At 41.4% G+C, this 21,443-nt stretch overlaps 2 protein-coding genes across 5 annotated transcripts in view; one reads left to right on the forward strand and one right to left on the reverse strand.

The window, feature by feature from the left end:
- NT5C3A (5'-nucleotidase, cytosolic IIIA) overlaps positions 1-9,287 on the reverse strand; it is a 29,492-nt gene extending 20,205 nt beyond the window's left edge. The window contains exon 1 of one of the 4 annotated variants that reach the window (XM_060247637.1): positions 8,906-9,287. In XM_060247637.1, coding sequence (XP_060103620.1) covers positions 8,906-9,043 — 138 coding nt within the window. In that variant the 5' untranslated portion in view covers positions 9,044-9,287. The remainder of the gene's footprint in view (positions 1-8,905) is intronic. The other 3 variants (XM_060247640.1, XM_060247638.1, XM_060247639.1) reach the window with 3 other exon arrangements.
- A 434-nt stretch (positions 9,288-9,721) lies between these two features.
- Positions 9,722-21,443, forward strand: part of BBS9 (Bardet-Biedl syndrome 9) — a 316,421-nt gene continuing 304,699 nt past the window's right edge. Inside the window, exons 1-5 of the mRNA XM_060247641.1 lie at positions 9,722-10,201; positions 12,318-12,441; positions 13,063-13,213; positions 17,031-17,095; positions 20,342-20,455. Of these exons, the coding sequence (XP_060103624.1) occupies positions 12,330-12,441; positions 13,063-13,213; positions 17,031-17,095; positions 20,342-20,455 (442 nt within the window). The 5' untranslated portion in view covers positions 9,722-10,201; positions 12,318-12,329. The remainder of the gene's footprint in view (positions 10,202-12,317; positions 12,442-13,062; positions 13,214-17,030; positions 17,096-20,341; positions 20,456-21,443) is intronic.

Consider the following 21,443-nt stretch of genomic DNA (forward strand, 5'->3'; position numbering starts at 1 on the left):
AATGAATCTACAGGAATAGTTAAAAGTTTCAAATCAAAATAGTTAATGATGGGGCAGGGGAACTGTACTAGCTCCACTAGCTAGCAGCACTTTAGAAACACAAAAGTAATCAGGGACAGAGAAAAGGTACTAAGAAACTTGGATCTAGAGTCATCAGATGAAGTGACCTTTTGTGCTTGTGATCTGACCTCACCCTACCAGTCAGCATATTTCTGATATCCATCAAGATTCTTGGAAGAATACAAAGAAACTAGGACAGCGAAAATAGTGCCATTAGCCCTTCACGGGGTTGCAAAGAGTCGGACTCGACTGTGCTACTGAACAACAAAAGCATTGATACTCCTAGGCTGTAATTCTATATAGTTTACAGGGACCTAAGTATCAATGAATTCAGTGTGTCCTATCTCTGACTTGCTTGGACAATGCAACTTGCTTCTGAGTGAACATACATAGGAGCGGGCTTCCAGAGAGTATGTATCACTTCAAAACTAAAATAAGGCTGAAAAGCAACTGGTTTAAATTCCATTTCTAAAAAACAGTTCCAAATGACTCCATTAATTGCGATAAGTTAAATCCTGTACAAAGAAACATAAAGCAAACTTTGTACTTAGGTAAGAAAAGAACTAATAAATCCGGTATTTCCAGGCCTTTTCTCCACACTAATCAGAACAGTGTCTAACAGAACATTCTTGTGGGTTATAACTCCAAAGAGCAGAAAGATTACTAGCTCAATAGATGTAGGAATAATCCTAAACAAGTCTGCTTGGAAATAGTTCTCATTTTGTTCAATGGGTCTTACTCCCACTCATTCTGAAAGGTTTTTTTTTTAAAAAAAGGATTACAGCTGTAAAGATGCAAATAATGGAGGTGGGGGAATCATAACCTGATATCACAAAGTCACTGATGCCTACATAGGATAGCACCTTGTTTATCACCATGTTTTGAAAGAAAGTGCCACTGGTAAGGTTCTCTCTGAAATCAAATGTCAGATTCTTTAAATACAATATTCATGCCATTGTTGTTTTAATTGCTTTGTTTCACTGTATTCCTATTTTCCCACTGGAGCATATTTATTTTTACTGGAATATTCATTTGCTGTTCAGATTTCACTGAAGTGGATTACATTACCTTGTATCTTGTATACTACCTTGGGCAGGTGAAAGATAACTGAATGAAAAATCCCACCATCACAGAACAGTGAGAGTTGGCTGAGCTCTCAGGCTATGTACTTCCCCTGAACCACTAATATCCAGTATAATCACTCATGCTTTCTGACACCACCACAGCTGACCTTGCCACCAAACTCTGCCATTTTGCTCTCACCCATAACTCTGCCATTTTGTTCTCTTATCTCACTATACATGCTAACTTCATCCAGCCCTTACATCTGTATTCTCACCAATTCCCTAGGAGGGCTATATACCCTATTTTATTTGTTATTTGGAATAGCTGATTGGAATGTATTTCTCTGGTCTGGAGACAGAGGAGATACACTGCACAGACAATTGGGCCACTTCAAAGAAGAGGATGTTGTAAGATTGCCTACATGCTTGAGAGGAGATGGATGCAGTGTGATAGCAGAATCTCAAGAAATTACTCTCAGCAATTCACAATTAAGAAAGGTACATCTGCTCATTGATCTATGATTTTGCTATATTTATTTCCTTCACTCTGTCCTCCCCTACCCCAGAATTAAACCAAAACAAAACAAAAACTTAAACCAAAACAAATGGCGAGCATATAAACTAAACTTGTTATTCCAGTTTGGTTCCAGTTCTGGGCCCCAGTTCATTTCTATTTATAGAGATCGTGGGTGAACTCTTGGAGTTCTGTGTTCATTTACTATAGTCCAGAATTCCCCCCCGCCCCGGAGACATTTTATCCATTTCATTTAATTAATCCAAATTAGGCTAGCCAGGTTGTGTATGGTGATACTCAGGTCAAACCATTTTTAAAGCTATATGCTAATTTGCTGCTCACCCTTTACCTGTATGTATGGACTGGCAATTTCTATTTCAACATAATTGAAGAAGTATGCATGCACATAAAAGCTTATACCTTGAATAAAACTTTGCGGATGTTAAAGGCACTACTGGACTCAAACTTTGTTCAGCTTTCCTAATATGGGAGAAGTATTATATCTCTATCCCTGCCTGTATAAGAGAGTTTGGAGAAGAAACAGGGACTGGGTACAGCCTGATCTTACCTTCTCCCAAATCCAGGGCACAACAAATAACTAGAGCAGTGTGTCAAGCATGCGGCCCATAGGCCACATCCTGCCTATACAAGGTCCCCTAGAAACTTCCCTCTCCTGCTTCCTTTTCCAAGGCTGCTGCTGCAGCTTGCTTTTCCCCTGCTCCTTCAGTAGCTCTTTATTTCCTGCCTCATGCCTCCTTCGCCACCCATACACACACACAGGTATACAGAGAGCTCCATGGCTACTTCCTGCTTAATGTGGGAGAGATACAAAGACACTCTCTCTCCCTTCTACACACACATACACAAAAGCGTCTACTTCCTTCCCAGGGGCTGCTTCTCTTTGGGGGAGGATGGGGGAGGGAGAGAGAGAGAGGGAGAGAGAACAAGAACACAGCTTCAAGACCAATAATGTTCTATTTCAGGAATAAACTTTTGTGTGCAAGCACACTTCTTGGGAGGGAGGGTGGCTGGCTGGCTTCTTCTGACAAGCACAATGTACATTTTGGCTTGTTCTGAATATTTTTTTAAAAAATATTATATTTGTTTGCGTCTGGATTTTTTTCCTTTCAAAAGACCTTGATTAGGAGTTAGAACACTTGGATTGGTCCTTGTATCTTGGAGAGTGGAGTGATTTCAGATGCCAAATGATAATAGTACACGTAAATAACGAGACAGGAAAACTAGCTCTCAATTCAGTCCAGGAGGATGCATTGTCTTGAGCTTCATTCAAAACTGTAGAGCCAGTTTGGTATAGTGGTTAAGTGTGTGGACTCTTATCTGGGAGAACCGGGTTTGATTCCCCACTCCTCCACTTGCACCTGCTGGAATGGCCTTTGGTAAGCCATACTCTGGCAGAGGTTGTCCTTGAAAGAGCAACTGCCGTGAGAGTCCTCTCAGCCCCACCCACCTCACAGGGTGTCTGCTTTGGGGGAGGAAGATCAAGGAGATTGTGAGCTGCTCTGAGATTCTGAGTGGAGGGCAGAATATAAATTCAATGTCATCGTCTTCTTCATTATCAAATGCAACTCAGCAGCCTCTCTTTCTAATCTCCCTTAGATATTCCTTTCTCAGAGCACTGCTACTCTTAGGACAGCAAATGAATGTTGTGGCTTCCAGTATCAGATTTATGTCCATCTATCCTTTGCATCCTCCTGGATGGAACTGAGACCTAGGTTTTCTGTCTCATTACTAAAGCTGGTATCCCCGTAACTACTTACCCTTCTGCATATCACACATAATCTAATCAAGCCTGCCTGCCATTGTCAATCACCTGCTATTGCCACTTGACATCTAAAATCACCTCTATAAAGTTTATCTTTCCACCACTACCAAATTGTTTCGCTTCAAACAGCATTTAAAGGTAATATCTGGTTTTGGTGGTGGGGAATTAGCACAGAGAAGCTCTGTTAGGTGTTCAAAACTGTGATCTTTCCCCCTTAATTTTTCTTTTTTCTGCTCTCAGCTTTCTGTGGCTCCTGTAAGGCATTGTATGTGCTCAATCCGCTCTGAATCGTTTTTGGCTTCCTTTCTTTCTTAATTTATGAGCAAATATTTTTCTGCATACGTGATGAGTCTGCAGGTATGCAGAGGAGTTAATAATGGTCTTATACTAGAACAGTTCTACTGCTGTAGGCTGATCACCACAGCTTGGCTTTCTACAGTTGCAATGCTGCTAGAAGCTGACTGAATATGAAACCATGTCCTTATTCAAATCTCTTCTTCAGCACAGGTTTAACATTTCATACACTATGTTACATAATGTCTTCCAACTTCTCATCTCCTGTGAGTAAGAAGCAGTACTCCAAGTGGTGCATATTAAGCTAGCTTTTTGACTAAAATCACAGGCCTAAACATGTACCAGCTCTGTTTAGATATCATAGTAAATAATATTTTAACTGCAATTTGGTATGCACCATAATTTTAAAGCCATAGTTACTATAGTTACAATCTGAAAAAATGATCCAGTTCAGTGTAGTGATCAGAGGGGTAGCCTAGGATCTGGGAGACCCAGGTTCAAATCTCAGATCTAGCATGTAGCTTGCTGGGTTACCTTGGCTCAGTTACTCTCTGTCTCAGTCACCTCACTATTGTGAAAATAAAATGAATGAAAAGATAATGGTGTATGCTGTCCTAAACTCCTTGGAGAACAGATTGATTAAAATGAATTTAAGCTTAAAGCTTAAGTGTGAGCATAAAGAAAATAAAAGTGGTCAAGAAATGCTAAACCATGGTTACATGCACATTGGGAAACACAACCTATGGTTTGGATTCTAAACTACATTCTCAGCTGTCTGAATATATGTGGCACATGCACATTCTCTTCCAACATGAAGTGTACAGGAGCTGGACAGGCATAACTAATAGAAGAATTTACTGACACTTAAACAGGTTTTTATTCCCCTTATCCATTCTTGAACTCTGATTCGTACAGCTGAACAAAACTAGAGCAAAGGCAATGGAACTTACTTATTCATGCATTTTAAGAATAGATTCTAAAGTGCTAATTAAAGAATCACTGACTTCAGTAACAACTGAATAGCAAAACACCTCAAGAGAAGTGTTAATGAGCCTCTCACTTCATTGCACTCTAATGTAAGAAACATCTAAACACAGAATCATAATTCCATAACAAAGAGCTATTTTACTATACAATTCAACACTGTTATTCTAAAAATTAAGGTACCCTGCTTGAGCGATATAGCCAGTAAACTGCAATATGGGCCACAACATTAAGGCCATACATATCTTATGTTAATTCCAAATTAAGTCCTGGTGATTAAAATGGGACTTACTGTCAAGTCTGTACACAAAGGACTGCACTTGTTCTGCAGTTTTTGTATATGCAGATATTGTTATACAGAAACAATATTATGAAAAGCATACTGACACCAGTATGCTACACTAATCTGGTGCAGAGGTCAAAGTGCTGGATTAGAACTGGAAAGACCTATGTTCAAATTCCCGCACAGTGTGGAAGCTTACTGGGAGTCACCTTGAATCCTACTACAGGAGAAAGACATAAACAAATAAAATGGCTGACTGTGGACCAGTTTCTCCCTCTCTCAACTTAAGCTACCTACAGATCACAAGGAGGATAAAATATAGGTAGGGGGTATTAACTGATTATTTCTTCCTTTGCTTTGAATCAAGGGAACAAAACAAGAAAAGAATAAAATGGAAGCAGACATTAGCTGGACTAGAGTTGTACTGGGTGACAAGAGGAACTGTAAGGAGTAAATGTTTCATTGTTACCTAGCAAAAAATTAAAATAAAAACTGAAACTGTTCTTTGTCCTTCGAGTTGTAAGGACTGCTGCACTACTGCAAAAAAGGAAAGCAACAACAAAACTGTTCTTATCTCCTTAATACAACCTGCTACTCTCTGATTGAGACATATACCTGGTCTCAGCTTCTTGCTACTAGGAACACTTTTGCCCCTCCACAACTTATGCTCAACTTCATTTCTACTTTTCTGGCCAAGAACAAGTCTCCCAACTTTTATAGAAACAAGAAACACCAGCTTTCTTGGGAATGTAAATATACCCCTGCAACACATCAGGCCACTTGCTTTGTACACATGAAGCTCATCTACCCTTTAAAAGTCAATGTGATATACTGAATGATTTGGATATTACGGTTCACAGTCATATAAACGAGATACTGTGCGTTATTTGTTACAGAGTTTGTTGTCTAAAATTATCATCACAGGTTCATATTAAGGGCCAAACAACAAGTGTTCTGTGTTCAGAGCTCTATTTTTAAAAACATTTTTAAAGGAGGCACACAATATCTTGATAACTTGTTCCTAACCAAGGATTAGTGAGCTGCTAATCTTGCTGATTTTACAACATAAACTTTTTTTCTGAATCAAAACTGAAGGAAGGGTTTACTCAGTCCTTTTGACAACTGTTTCACACTTTTTCAGAAATACATGTTCTGTGTTTTTGAAATTACAAATACTTTCTAAAAAGCACAATATTAGCACAATATGATGCATGCTTCTTATCCTCCTCTTTTAAGTAGCTATATGCGACTGAAAACAGACTTAATCACCTAGTCATGTTTTTATTTTTAGTTTCTGTGTCATGCACAAAAGATCATGCCCATGTTCTGCAGTTACAAGTCTTTCACTACATATATATTTCAGATGAATAATTATGTTATTCATTAACATGTGTAAAAGGATTTAAGATCTACTGTTTAGTCAATGGATTACAACTGAATATTAACCAGATACTAACCTCCATTAAGTGACTAAGAACGTGCCTTCACACAGGACTAAGAGAATGGATTTGCTAACCTTCCAGTAAATGCTTTTGGGTGCAGTGTGGATTACGGTACAATACTAAAGCTACAGCAAAGGTACAGTTTGTTGCTATGGACTCATTAAAACAAACTGATCTTTTCTTTCCCCTTGCTTCCTTATCAGAATGTTTGGCCTATGCTCACTTAAAAAAAAATCCCACTGTTTGTAGGCAAGTGTCCCATGCAAAGATTGCTGCTCAGGTTCAAACAGCAGTGCTACATGCATTTAGTAGGAAGTTCAAACAACACAAGTATGTGACAGGCCTGCCTCAGCCTGACTCTAAAACATGTGTATTAAGGAACAAGCCCTACTTATTTTAAGGCATGCTCACACTGTACTAAGGGAATCTTAAGAATGCTGTTAAATCCACTGCATATTAATTCTGGAATAACTAGCACTTTCTTCAGCGTGCCTTGCTTCCAGGTCAAGACTGCACAAGGATACAGCTTCAAAGTCAGATACTGCAGACTCAATAAGGCTTACTCCTGTGGAAGCCAATTCCAGACAACTACTGTTACCACAAGGAGTCCAGTGCCATCTCAAAGACAGGAGTTGGATGGGAAGAAAATGGTGACAAATTTCTTTTAAGATACATGCTAGGAGACTTTTTGTCTGGTGCCATTTTCTTCCCATCCAACTCCTGTCCTATAATCTCCCTCTCGTATGTGTTTTTACACACAGAGAGAAAGTCTCTCTGGTTTCAGCACAAACTCTGGCAAGTTACAGCTCACTAACATTTGCGGAAGGGGGCTCCATCTTATGTAGTCTATTCAAGAACGAACGTTCATCTTTATAATGATGCCTCAAGTCTCCTGCAATTTTTTCCCATAGAAGTATGCATACAGACAACAGTAGCCTTGACTTAAAGCATCCTTATTCAGAAGTAAAACCCCAACTCAAATAACTGAGGAAGCATATATATTCTTGTAAACTGCTTGAGGAACCATATCAGATCAGTGGTCCACCTAGTCCAGCAGCCTTTTCCCATTCAAGCCAGTCCCTTCAGAGGGGCAACAGACAAGGCACAGAGGCCTCGCACTGATGTTCCCAAATGGTACAGTGTTCCAATGTATTTCTCTTTTAGAACAGTGTATCAGAATAATGGGGGTTTTTTGTGATGGCATGCTCAAATCAGGGATGTGGGCTATTTGTCTCATTACATATACTAACCCACCTTCTACTATACTTTAATGCACCCTGTTTTTTTAATGGCTAACTTACATTATTTCTCTTTTAGAACAGTATATCAGAATGTTGTTTTTGTATTGACGTACTCAAATGGGAGATATTGGCTGTTTGTCTTATTGCATATACCAACCCATCCTCCACTGTATTTTAATGTCTTCCTTTTTTTCTAATGGCAAACTATAATGTATGTTATAACCTCTTGAGAAACCATACCCTCTATTCAAACTAACAAAGCCAGAATGTTACCTAGATTTATGGCACTTCGCACCTACAACAGCAGTCAGCCTTTTATCACCCCCCCAGTATTGTTTCAATCCTACTTTGTTCTAACACTAACACAGATCCCTATCTGTGATTCTTTTAATCTGCTAAAAACATTCCCATGATTCTATGTACCAACTCACTTATATTAAGAATTGCTGCTTGCCATTCCCATTTTGTCTGATGAAGTCTGCTTAAGAGCATACGAAAGCTTACATTATAAATAAAACTTAGTTGGTCTTAAAGGTACACTTGTCTACTGCTTTGTTCTGGTACTGGTGTAAAGCAGCTTATTACATCTTAATGAGATTTCCTTTCATCTCCAGCAGATACATACAGAACCGGTATGCAGGAAAAGCAGAAACCATAACATTGAAGGGTTTCTCTAAAAAACCCCAAAAACTAAGGCATCCGGGACTGCAACCATGTGAGGGACTTCCTCCCAAGGCAACAGCTAGACTACTACTACTGATAGGCAAGGCTGAAGCCATTTTAAACTGCTTACTGCTTTGAGCAGCTCAGGCCAGATAATCCCTTACACAAGCTAATTTCAGTTGAGCAAACTAAGTAGTTTAGCTGAATGCAGCTAAAGAGCAAAACAGGATGTAGCAAAGATGTCCCAAACATTACTGATTAAGCAAAAGTGGTCAGGAAAAGAGTAGCTTTTGCAAGGCTCTCTAAATAAAAGTTAAAGAAATATATGCTTGGCAAATGTACTTATTTAGCCATAAAGGAAGTTTAAACTGTAGAATCATAAGACACCTGCAGTGCTAATGCCTTACTAAGGGAGTCCTCGGTTTAGCTGCCAAGGCCCCCTTTATTGCAATAAAGTTCTGTCTGCTTCCGGAATCTCATTGGCCGTTTTCATCATTGGGTGCTGCCTGGGCACACCAGGCCCCACATGGCTAACACAACCACTGAGCTCCCCCCCTCCCAATGCGCGTGCGCCTACCATCTCTATAATCTTGGTCTTTCTGCCCGTCTTCTTCTTCATGGTGAAGATATACTGAGCCAGAACCACCCCGCCGACCAGGGCACACACGCTGGCGCTGGCCACCGCTCCCATTTTGGCAACGGCGCTCTTGTCCATAACAACGACCTGCCTCGGAGCCGGGGTGCAGCGTAGGTCGAGGCAGGGGGCACAGTAGCCGGGGGCAGCCCGCTTCTCCCGACGCGGCTGTCACCGACGCTCCGCACCTCAGGCCGAGTCGCTCCGTACCCCAAGAAATCCCTTCTTCTGTGGGGAGAGGGGAACCCAGAACGCGTCGGCCTCCTGTTCGAACCCCCTCCCCGCCCCTCCTTTTCCCCGCACGGCGCGCGCCTCCAACCGAAACATACGACGGTTTAACGCTCCCCATTTGAGGGAAAGGATCAATTATGGGGAGGGAGATAGTCGAGAGGGAGAAACCATTCTGACGACAGCGGGGGGGTGAGGCCTGTGCCTCTTTCGTCTTTTTTGGGGGGAGGGGGGGTCCTTTCGACAGGTTCTTCGTGATCATACGCTACCACACACGCAATGACTAGAGGGGTGCGGGGATGGGGATGACGGTAGGCCTTATTTCGGACTTTACAAAAAATAAATAAGGAAACTTCCCCTTCCGTCCCACACAAAGAAGTTCGACGCACCACGCGTTTACCCCGCTTTACCTTCGGGGGACGATGACTACGTTTCCCAGCATGCCCCACGCCCCAGTTCCGCCTGCCGCTGTCTTGGAGCGGCTTGTTCTGGCGCTGTTGGTTGAGAATGGCAGCGGGCGGGGCTTACATTGGTTGTTGAGGCGCTATGACAACGGGAGCCAAAATGGCGTCGGGCAGAGGAGGATAGCGGGATGGTGTCGGCTTTTATTGACTTAACCCAGTACTAGCAGCTACCTGAGTCCTTGCACTCAGTTTTTCTCCCCCTTCTAGGAATCTCTTTTGGAGAAGTCGTTTTATATTTTCTTCCAGCCTCTGCCTGTTGTGTTTTCCCTTATGGTCGCCCTGAGTAGACTCCCGTTTCACAAGCAGCGCTTGTGACAAGGACGGAGTCGTCCTCTCTTGGCCCTTGACACACACCGACAACTCTCGCAGCCTGTCGGGGTAGACAGAGCCTCGGGGACGAGCATTTCCATGCACTCTTCACACACACAGAATCGAGCCTCCCTGCACGGGCTGGTGCCATTGCTCCTTCTGTATAATTGAAAGTTGGGGGGGGGGGTGGGGCAGGGGAGAAGAGAGTCCCCTTCCCCAGGATTCCTGGACAAGTCGGGTAAGTAGATTAGATGAGCTTAGTGTTGTGTTCTGCGTAGTGGAAAAAGAGACACTCTTGTATTACTTGTGACGTTTAGTATTCCAAGCCTGTGGGTGCTTACTGGGAAGTAAGACCCAGTATCTTCAAGGGGGCTTACTCCAGGGTAAGTGTGTTTTGAATTGTGCCTTGCTATCAAAACTTATGCATTTGCCCTAGAACTAGGGCCCAGTGTAACTGAGTACAGCTTAGGTAGATGTAGGATTGCTGCTTAGCTATCCCTGCTTTTGTATATTTTGTGGAAGCAAGTTCTGTTATGTTCAGTGGAGCTTACCAACAAGAGTGTATACATTTGCAGATTTTGCCCTATGAGAATAATCAACACTGAAGTTGCTGGTTCCTGTGAGTAAGAATCCTTGGTGTTGAGTTGTTTGGATAATTAAGTATGTGACAAACACACTTTCTCTCTTGCATGAGTTGGATAAGGTAAAGAAACTCATGTGTTGCCAGAGTCTATAGGGAGCATCTAGTGACATTTATTTAATGACTGCCCATTGTGGATAGTGATATACCATGCAGAACAGCATCTAAAAACTTATGCCCACAGTGTTTTGAGTTCCGTGAGGCAAGTGTTTCAGCTGCATATGTTTAAAGAAAGATACTGTGGCTTGGGTGTGCAACAGGTGCTTCAACAGGTTTTTTTCCAAAGAACTGAACAACTTGTTTGCATGTTTAAAAGAAGCTAGTATTTGGTGTGCATAATTAAAATATTTTAATTGCTGTACTTAACCTAGTAATTCTAGGCTGAGTCAAGGACTATTGCTTCACTGTGTTCCAAATAAGTGCAAGCAGGTATTAAAGTAGTCTATTTGTGTCTTGCTAGATTGAGTTCCTTGTGTCTTAAGGGCAACTGCAGAGTGATTACATCAGAGGCCTTGATGCTTGTCTTGTTCATGGGTACAGTGCTGTTACATTAAAATCAGCAGGAACTTGTTAATTGCTGTTGATTGATTTGTGCTATTAAGGGATTTTACGTTATAATCTTGCTTTGCTGTTTGTTGTTTTAATATGTAACACTTCCCTTCAGTCAGGACTGTAGTAGCCTATATGTGAGAAGGACATAGTTTGATTCAGGAGGAGAAGATTTTGATTTTTCTTTCTAATTATGGCTGTTAGAACCATGTTGAGGTCTCAGTTAAAGCACCTGCTTCCCCAACCTACAAGAACAGCTTTTGGGGGGAAGAGAGGGGATGTGAGAGACAACCGTTAGGAAGGTTTTTAGTCTATCCTGTTGTATGTACTCCATACTCGATCCTTTAAATTGACTTTCTACAAGGTAAGAAAAAGGATCCCTGCTCTTTTTGAAGGAAGTTGCAATTTGATAGTCCTAGTCCTTTTGAGGGAGGAAATGTGCTCCATTATAGTTTAATCTGTAGAGCTACTGTTATTTTATAGCTGGTACAGAGCTCTCATACTGAACGCTCTGTGTGAAAATATTTATAAATAAGTAATGAGCAGAATTAAGTGATTAAGTTGTGGTATGTTAAATGTTTGTTGGTATCAGCAGCTGTTAATGTGTGTGAGTGAATGCAATGCATGTGATCAGCTGGTTCCTTCTAAGCACATAAAGACTTGCATATGCATTATGCAGGATGTTAATCTCTCCTCATCTCCCAGTAGCCTCAACCCAGTCTTACAAGCTGCTTTTGAAGGTCATCTGAGTTCTAAAAATCAGCATGTGATGTGGTGTGGGAGGAGTGGACTCACTAGACCATGTTGGATTGTGATTTTTTTCCTTTCTCCAATATGATACCAACAGATGTGTTTTCCTTTTAAATTGTGGGATTACATCCCATCATGTTCATTTTTTTTTCCGAACAAGTGAGCATAGAAAAACTGGTCCATCTAAAATTATAACCCATTTATTTAAGGGAGTATTTTATAAGGAGACTGAAGATGATGCATAGTCATATAGCTATTTATGTTCTACAACTAAATGTAACAGCAATCTTGTGGTTGGGAAAATACTGAATAGATGTTAGGGTCATTCGCTTAAGTATTTACTCAAAACTGCAGTTTGACTATAAACAGTATACTAAAAGGTGTGTTTACAAATGATTTGTTAATTTCCCATTAGGGCTGAAGGAGAATGTCTTTATTTAAAGCCCGTGACTGGTGGTCTACAGTAGTTGGCAATAAAGAAGAATTTGATCAAGGATGCTTATGTGTTGCAAATGTTGACAACAGCTGCAGTGGACAAGGTAAGTGGAAACTGTTTTGTAGGTTTGAAGTTTTGACTATTGGTTTGACTGTTACTTTGAAGATGTATTGCTTGTGTGTGTATTTGAAAATGTGTATCCCATTTCTCCAAAATGTTCCAAACTCATTTATAGGACACCAGAATTAAAGTTACAGTAACAAATATAAAATTCACACAAACAATCAATGCATAGTTTAAAGAAAAATTACCCATTTGTTTTGGTCAACTGCCTTGTGAAGTGACAGAAAGAAAGAGCATCTGGAGTTTCCAGAAGGCTTTTGCAAGGTGTAAGGGCCCTCATAGTAAAGTAATGAATCCTTGCTGAGGCCATCTCCACTTGGAGAACTGATGGAGTTACCAAGAGGAATTTATTAACCAATCAGAGACGGCAAATAGGCATAGGGAAATGTGATACCTGTTGTATGGGTGTTCATCTGAAGTTGCAGTCCCATGTGTGTTGAGTTGGAAGTATATTTTGTCGAATTTGAAGAGCATTAATTCCAGGTGATTATTCTGAGAAATGAACTGTAAGACTACTACTCTGAGATCCATCCTGAGCAGTTTAAGATAGGACCAGGCTTATAAATTTCAGTGTTACCTCTTTCATACATTTATATTTCAGATAAAATAATTGTGGGCAGTTACATGGGATTTCTTAGAATCTATAATCCCCATCCTGCAAAACCTGGAGACCCTGTGCAAGCTGAAGAGTTACTCTTAGAAACGCAGTTACGTGAACCGATACTGCAGGTGGAAGTAGGAAAATTTGTTTCGTAAGTAAATGGTGTTGCTAATTACCTTGCTAATTAGGGGACTTGGGTTCAGATAGTTTATAATCAAAGCCAGCTTACCTCCCCAAGGGTTGAATAGGTACATTATGAAGTGTCTTGGGCTTGCTTAATAGCAGGTATGTTAGAATCAAAACATGGATTTTGGCACATACAGTTTTTTCTTCATAAGAAATATTTCTTTGAAATGCAGATTACAAAATTAGGGGTTGTTTTTTTTTAATTGTGCAAAACGCTTATAATTTATCAAAGATTTCAGGTTTTCATGGCTGGTAACATCATTAGGGTTTGTAGAATCTTTCGGAATCAAGTGCCGTGTTCTACTGGGGAAAGTTTTCCTTCCAGACGTTTCGTTCTCAGCTGCGGAGAACATCCTCAGTGGCGTTGCAGCCGGAGCAGGCGCTCAGACCTTCTTGGCTGCTGTGCATTGAGTGCATTGAGAACACGGCACTTGATCCCGAAAGATTCTACAAACCCTAACGCTTATAATTTGTTTAGATAATCATCCAGGTTAGTTGGGAACATGCCTCTGGTTCTTACAACTCCTTTCTTTCTTCCTTCTCACATACTAATTTCTTCATTCATTTTCCTGATTCCTCTAACCAATACTCCTTCTAAACTGTGGAGTCTTGTGAGCAAAAATTCTACTTCATGACCTACTGTCATTAAAGTTGTGATCTGTTGCATAAATTACTTTGTTCAGTGTGAGCTAACTCACACTAACTCAACTTAGAGGGAACACTGCCTGTAACCATAGTTTGCTGTGACACCAAAATTGGACAACTGCAGAATTTGTGGAAGAGGGCATAATCATGTTTGCCATAAAAAGAGTGTTGACCTTCTTGAAATGTTCTCCATTGCATCCTCCCCCCCCCCATGTAATATTTTTGTTCTTTCATTCTCATAGTCACCGCTGCCTTTTTCTTTCTTTCTGGGTATGTGATCCAGACAATGAAGGATCACTCAGCCTGTGTAACTATGTCAAGGCAGTATGTAGTCAGAGTTGGGTACACAAGAATATTTTGAAGATGGAGTCAGAGTAAATGTGTAAGGTTTTGCTCTGAGTATCACTCAGAGAGAGAGCCAGTTTGGTGTAGTGGTTAAGTGTGTGGACTCTTATCTGGGAGAACCGGGTTTGATTCCCCACTCCTCCACTTGCACCTGCTAGCATGGCCTTGGGTCAGCCATAGCCCTGGCAGAGGTTGTCCTTGAAAGGGCAGCTGCTGTGAGAGCCCTCTCCAGCCCCACCCACCTCACAGGGTGTCTGTTGTGGGGGAGGAGGGTAAAGGAGATTGTGAGCTGCTCTGAGACTCTTCGGAGTGAAGGGCGGGATATAAATCCAATATCTTCTTCTTCTTCTCACTCAAGGGAACGTCTCAGGTTAAATGCAGAAGAAGCTTTATTTGAGACAAATTGGCAAAGCAAATATTTATAGTAAGAAAGCCTTTCCTTGCTAGAACTGAAGTAAAATTAAACTTATATACAGATAACCTAATGCCCCCAGCCTTGCATGCTAGAATTCTGGGCGCACAATTCCAGCACCAAAATACATTTAAAAGAGTTCTTAGATCCATAATGTTTTGGGTAAGTCAAGGTTGCACATTCCAGTCCAAAGCTACTCTCCCTTGTCTCCATCTTCCGTTTCTTGGGAGATGTGATAACCAGCAATTCTCTCAGGGTCACATTTTCCTCTTACTTGGAGCAGTCTCACATTAGTTACTCAGAAGGATTAAGTATACAACATAACAGTTGGTGAAATACAAGTCTTATAGACATATCTATTCATGATCCACACCAGTCTATACTACTAATATATGAAACCATGAATATGTGTGTCACGCCCCACCTCCTCAGGTGTCCGTCCTCCCCTGGTGGCTGTTGTGCATCCTGGTGAGGCTCCCCTCTTGGAATGGCAGTTAGTGGCCTCAGACTGGGTGGGAGACTGGGTTAACCTTACCCAGCCCCCTCTTTGGCCGGCTTCCTATGGACTGGCTCCTCTGGCTTCTTCTCTCTCTGACTTGTCTGCTCGCCTCCAGCTCCTCTGTCACCTCATTGACCCCATCATTGCTGCCTCTCCTCTTTATATCCCTCCCAGCTGGCTTGCTCTGTCCCCCTACATGAGGCCAGATATCCAGACAGCTGTTCATCTTCCTGGCCCTGCCCCAGAGTCTCTTCCTCAAGGCCTGCTGCGGGCTGGGAGGTGCCGACGCACTGCATGCTGGCCTCAAGGGTTGCGTCTGGGGGCTGGCAAGCGGGTCGGTGGGGTTCCTGCTCCTCTCCCCAGTGGCTTGCCCCCTGCCTTGTGGCTGGGTGATTGGATAGCATTCCGCCCAGACCCAGGGCCTGACTTGGTGGCTTGAGTCAGCAGCCTCCCGACAATGCAGCTGGCAGGGTGCCTATCCTGGCAGGTCTCTCAGGGGCCTGCTGAAGTAGGGGGGCGGGGCTGCTGGGATTTATTGGGAGGTGGAGGGGGCACAGTGTGAGTCCTGGCTGGTCCCAGCCGGGACAGTGTGTATGGATATGTGAATATATAAAGTATATGAATACATGATTATGTGAATAACTCATAAGCAATGAAAATACAACCAAAACATAATTCATAAGCAATGAAAATACTACAGAGATTCTTCAGTCGATCAAACAAATACAACTGCACTTTTAGCATCAATAACCATCAGTAGCATTCAGGACCATTGTCAGGAGCCCATCCTGACAAAATGCAATTGCGTAGTTCTCCCAGATTGTTACTGAAATACAAAGCCTATTTTCAGGAATTAACTACTGTTTGAATACCTGTTGCAGTCCATCATTATGCCTGATTTCAACACCATGTCAAACTATGGTTAGAGGAAACCAGGAAATCTTCATGTAGGTGGGAGGAGGGAGTGGGGAGAAGGAGTACACAAGTCTGCAGTATGTCCCCTATTCCCTAACCCGCATGTTTACATTATTCTGCCTGAAACTGACCAAACATTTATATTAAAATTGACAGAATCAACTTAGGGAATAGTTGAATTGTTAAATACTGTACTTAGGTATATGAAAAAAGTAAAAGTAGTCCCCTGTGCAAGCACCAGTCGTTTTCGACTCTGGGGTGACATTGCTTTCACAACGTTTTCATGGCAGACTTTTTACGGGTTGGTTTGCCATTGCCTTCCCCAGTCATCTACGCTTTCCCCCTAGCAAACTGGGTACTCATTTTACTGATCTCGAAAGGTTAGAAGGCTGAGTTGATCTGGAGCCGGCTACCTGAACCAGCTTCCGTTGGAATCGAACTCAGGTCATGAGCAGAGGGCTCCACTGCAGTACTGCAGCTTTACCACTCTGCCTGGACATATATAACACACTCATATTGTACATAGCGTAAACTACCATTTAATTTTTCTTTCACCTTTAAAGAATATTGTTTATTTCTCTTCAATACTCTTAGCTCATAATTGGATATTTGTAAGAACTCTGCAGAGATGCCCATTATTAAATTATCCTCAGTCTTTTTGAAATAAAGCCGTGCACATGTATCACAAAGTGATAAGTGAACTAGTTTAGTTCATGGGTTTGCACAAAGGCAGAAATACCATTAAGTGAGAACCTGATGAACATTCAAATATAGTGTGACTTGTCAGAGGTGCTGAATGTGAAAATCCTTTCAAGCCACAATATTGTAGCCATTACTGGTTAGTAGCAGTTTACAACTTAATCTTAACCAAAGTTAAGTAAACTTAAGAATTCTAATTAAGCAACCTCAATATGATATTGTTTTTCTTGAAAGTTCACAAGTTTTTCTCTTGCTCTTTTCTGGCAGCGGTACAGAACTGCTTCATCTGGCTGTATTGCACTGCAAAAAACTGTGTGTGTATGCTGTATCAGGTAAAAAAAAGGCATTCTTTTGGTCACTGTTTCTTTTTCATACCTGGAAAACTTACTGCACCTTTGTTATTCCACATTTACTGTTGCCATGTTAGTTTTCTACACAGTAAAAAAGTGTGTAGTACAAGCAACGAATTTCTTGCTCTGTTGGGGAACTTACTGTGTCCTTTGCCGTCTTTGTTACTGAAAATTGATTAATTGACAGATCAAATAAATGTCACTTGCTTGTAAAGAAGTATTTCTTTTTCCTTTTCTGTGCTTCAGAGAATTGGGATTTCATTTAATGTTTGTCTGTCTAGGGAAAGCTTTAAGTTGAGCACTGTCTCATTTGGTAAGGCCTGAACAAGTAATTACTAATCTAGTTCTCATATGCATAAGAGCAGAAGCTGAACTCTGGATTGGAATGATAGGAATTCCAGTGTCCAGTTAGACTGCCATGTGGAAAACAGTTCTAACTAAATTATGACTAGTACAAATGGAAGAAAGAGCTAAGAAATATAGCAAGAAAACAATTATCTGAAACTGAATTTGGGGTAATTTGAAAAAAGCAAGAGTGTCCTAATTTTGATTTTTTGGAAAAATGAGAGAATTGCCAATTTGAAAAGAAGTATAACTAATTTTACAGCTATAGCAAAATGAAGGACAGTGCCAAAATTTAAGTGATGAATTGTAGGAAGGAACAGAAATTTCTGCAGGATCTGAAAGCATGTTATTGAGGAATTTAGATTCTGGCTGTAAATTCACAGCAGACAAAACAAACATTTCTTTACGCTTTGAGCATTCATTGCCAATGGACATAGTGATAGCCACAAGCATAGATGGCTTTAAAAGGATATTAGACAGGTTCGTGGATCCATCAAAGGCTACAAACCACAGTGAGTTAAAGGAGCCTCTGTATTTAGAGGCAGGAAATCTCTGAATATCAGCAATAGGAGGTAACTTCACTTGTTCTTCCCCTTGTCCTTTGTGTCCTGTTCGTTGGCTCGCTAGGGTAGCTAGTTGGCACCTGTTAAAAACAGGATGTTGAAAAAAATGAACGCCTGGTCTGATCCAGTTTTTATGTTCAGTGCTCATTAAAGCCAAAGAGGGTTTTGGTTATACCCTTTTTCCTTATATCAACTATATCAATTCATATGGAGCATATTATCCTAAATGCCTAATGGACAATTAATTTGAATTCTCTGTTGAGAAGAAGATGTTGCTTTTGTGTTCCTCAAATCTTACTTGTGTTCTTCAGATTTTACTTGCATTAAAGAATGACAGTATGAACTCTGTGCTGGAGGTACTTAGCAGAAGGTAGCACTATAAATAGCAAATGTATCCAATCCTGACCATTAGATTTGAAACACCAGCGATGTATCTGGGGTTGCAATGTAGTTTCACCTAATAAAATGCCAAGTTAAAATAATGTTAATATAATTTCTGGAGGACATATCAGCGCTGGACCCATTCCAGTCTGGTTTCCTCTCTGGCCATGGAACTGAGATTGTCCTGGTTGCCTTAACAGATGATCTCCGAATGCAGCTGGGTCGAGGCAGGTTGATACTGCTGTTACTGTTAGACCTTACAGCAGTGTTTGACATAGTTGACTACAATCTGTTGGCTCACCGCCTTGCCAACGTGGAAGTATGCAGGATGGCCTTACAGTGGTTCTTCTCTTTTCTCCACGCTCAGGGACAGAGGGTGGCACAAGGGGAGGATGTTTCCATTAGATGCCCCCAGGTGTGTGGGGTCCCTCAGGGTACTCCTCTCCCCGATGTTGTTCAACATCTACATGTACCCCCTTGCCCAGATAGTACACAGCTATGGGTTAGGGTGTCATCAATACACAGATGACACCTAGCTGTATTTACTGTTGGTCTATTGGTTAGCCACTGTCTCATCTTTGGCCAAGGGATTGGAGGCCACGATGGACTGGCTAAGGAAGAGCAGGCTGAAGCTGAACCTATTCAAGACAGAGGTTCTGTGGCTGGGGGGAGTGGGGCTAGAGCTGGAGTGTATATTGCTGGCCCTTGACAGGGCACGCTTAGCACTGGCGCCAGCTGTCAAGAGTTTGGGTGTGATACTGGACACCTCCCCTTCAGTGGAGACCCAGGTCATACACATTGCCAAGGTGGCATTTTTTTCATCTCTGCCGGGCCCGGCAACTAGCTCCCCTCCTGTCTTGCTTGGACCTAGCCACAGTAATCCATGCGATGGTCACCTCCAGGTTAGACAACTGTAACTTGCTGTATGCTGGCCTACCCCTGGGTCTGACCTGGAAGCTCTAATGGGTCCAGAATGTGGCAGCATGAGTCCTGATGCTGTGGATGGCACACATTCAACCTTTGCTGTGCCAGCTACACTGGCTTCTGGTTGAGTACTGAGTCACATTCAAAGTTTTAGTTGTGACCTTTAAGACCCTGAGTGGTCTGGGACCGGCATATCTATGGGACTGCCTCCTCCGCTATGTCCCTGGAAAAGCATTACACTTTACTAGTAATAATTTATTGGTGATCCCTGGCCCTAAAGAGGTTTGGCTGTCCTCAACAAGAGCCAGAACCTTTTCAGTCCTGGCCCCAACCTGGTAGAACTCTCTGCCAGAGAACATCAGGGCCCTGCAAGATCTTCTACAGTTCCTCAGGGTGTGTGAAGCAGAGATGTTCTGCCAGGCTTTCAATTAGAACAGTGATGGTTGCCGAGCTGGCACCTCTCTCCTCCGCCTCAGAGGGATCCTCCTCCCGATGCTGCATCCAGAAATCTGGATCAGAAGAATGTTAATAGGACACCATCGAGTTTATGAGTTATCTTAGTTAATTGGTTTTTGTTGGTTTCTATATGATTGTATTATTCATTGTTGTAAACCACACAAAGCCCAGCACTAGCCAGGATGGGGCAATTCAGTAAATTGGAATAATAATAATAATAAGTCAATCAGTCTAATGTTGTACAATAATGAGAAAATATGGCTTATGTGGAGAACCAAAGGTATGTGTTAAAAAAAACCCCATAGCATTTGGTGTATTGTATATATTGATAATTATAAAGTCTAATCTATTTCACAGGATTGTTATGCTGTCACTATCAGAATTCTGTTTCACAGCATCTCCTTTGTCTTGCATATTATGTAGGGTCCAATTCAATGGAATTATGATTCCTAATTTATGAGTCTCCTGGTGCAATGGAATCATAGCACAGTCTCTTCTACAGTATGTGTTTTCAGGAACAGAAAATACTACATGTATAACAAGTTTGTTATTTTAATAGGAACTTTGGGAAACACGGAACATGGAAACCAATATCAGCTCAAACTTATGTATGAACACAATTTGCAGAGAACAGCGTGCAACATGACTTATGGGCCATTTGGAGGTATAAAAGGTAAAATTAAACATAGATGGTTTTATATATTCCATAAAGCTGGTATATAGTTGTAATAAATGTAGATTGTCCATATTCTGGGTGGTTATAGGAGTCACAGGCAGAGGACTTCAGTTCTACAGACAGCTAGGAAGTACAGTGCAGTCCTAAGAACACTTTTTCCTGGGAGCAAGACTAATTAAATATTACTGCTTAGGAAATTTAGTGGCAAAGAGATTATAATGGGTCCATTAGTCCTTGTACCATTTTGTGAAGTTGGCGTGGATGAACAGCAGTATCTTCTTGTAATATGACAGCCATATGTAGGAAAGGGCAAGTTGGGAATAACTGTAGGCTTTTGCTATAATTCCTGTGAAAATATGGCTTGGGGGCAGACTTAACAAACTGCAATGAATGTGTGTCCTAGGGTGCCCTTCACTGGGCATAGTAGAGAAGTGTTACTGATTTCAGTGGGTTTAGATTAGAGGAACTTCGTGTAGGATTGTAAAACACACCACAATGAAACAATGACAACAGCAAAACTAGTATTATTACATTTTCTTTTTTTCTTGGATGTTCCTCTGTTAGAAAATCTTTTGGTAACACATTCAGTCATGGTAACGTTGAGTGTATATTTTTTTCAGTTTGGATAGAATCCCAGCTGAATTGTTGATCTGAACATATGTTGTCATTTTACAATGCGTATTGTTCTAGGAGGGTTGTTGGAATCACAGAAAGCAAGGCTTGGATAAAATTGGGCTAATCTTGGCTTTTATTGAAAAGACTAATACAGCACTTCTCATGCAATTTATTCAGGAGTGCGCCTATTGAATTTTTCCTTGGTGGTGTCAGGAAAAACTGCCGAAGTCAGCTTGTAGTCCTCTGGAGTCTGCAAAATATTATTGCTGTCCTATTTTCCTTAAAGGCTTAAAGTCAAGGCCAGTAAAATAAGTTAGGACTGATTAAAAATAATTTCATAATCATTTGTGGAATTACCACTGTTAGAGTG

This window comes from Heteronotia binoei, chromosome 10, assembly GCF_032191835.1.
Source record: "Heteronotia binoei isolate CCM8104 ecotype False Entrance Well chromosome 10, APGP_CSIRO_Hbin_v1, whole genome shotgun sequence".
Lineage (NCBI taxonomy): Eukaryota > Metazoa > Chordata > Lepidosauria > Squamata > Gekkonidae > Heteronotia > Heteronotia binoei.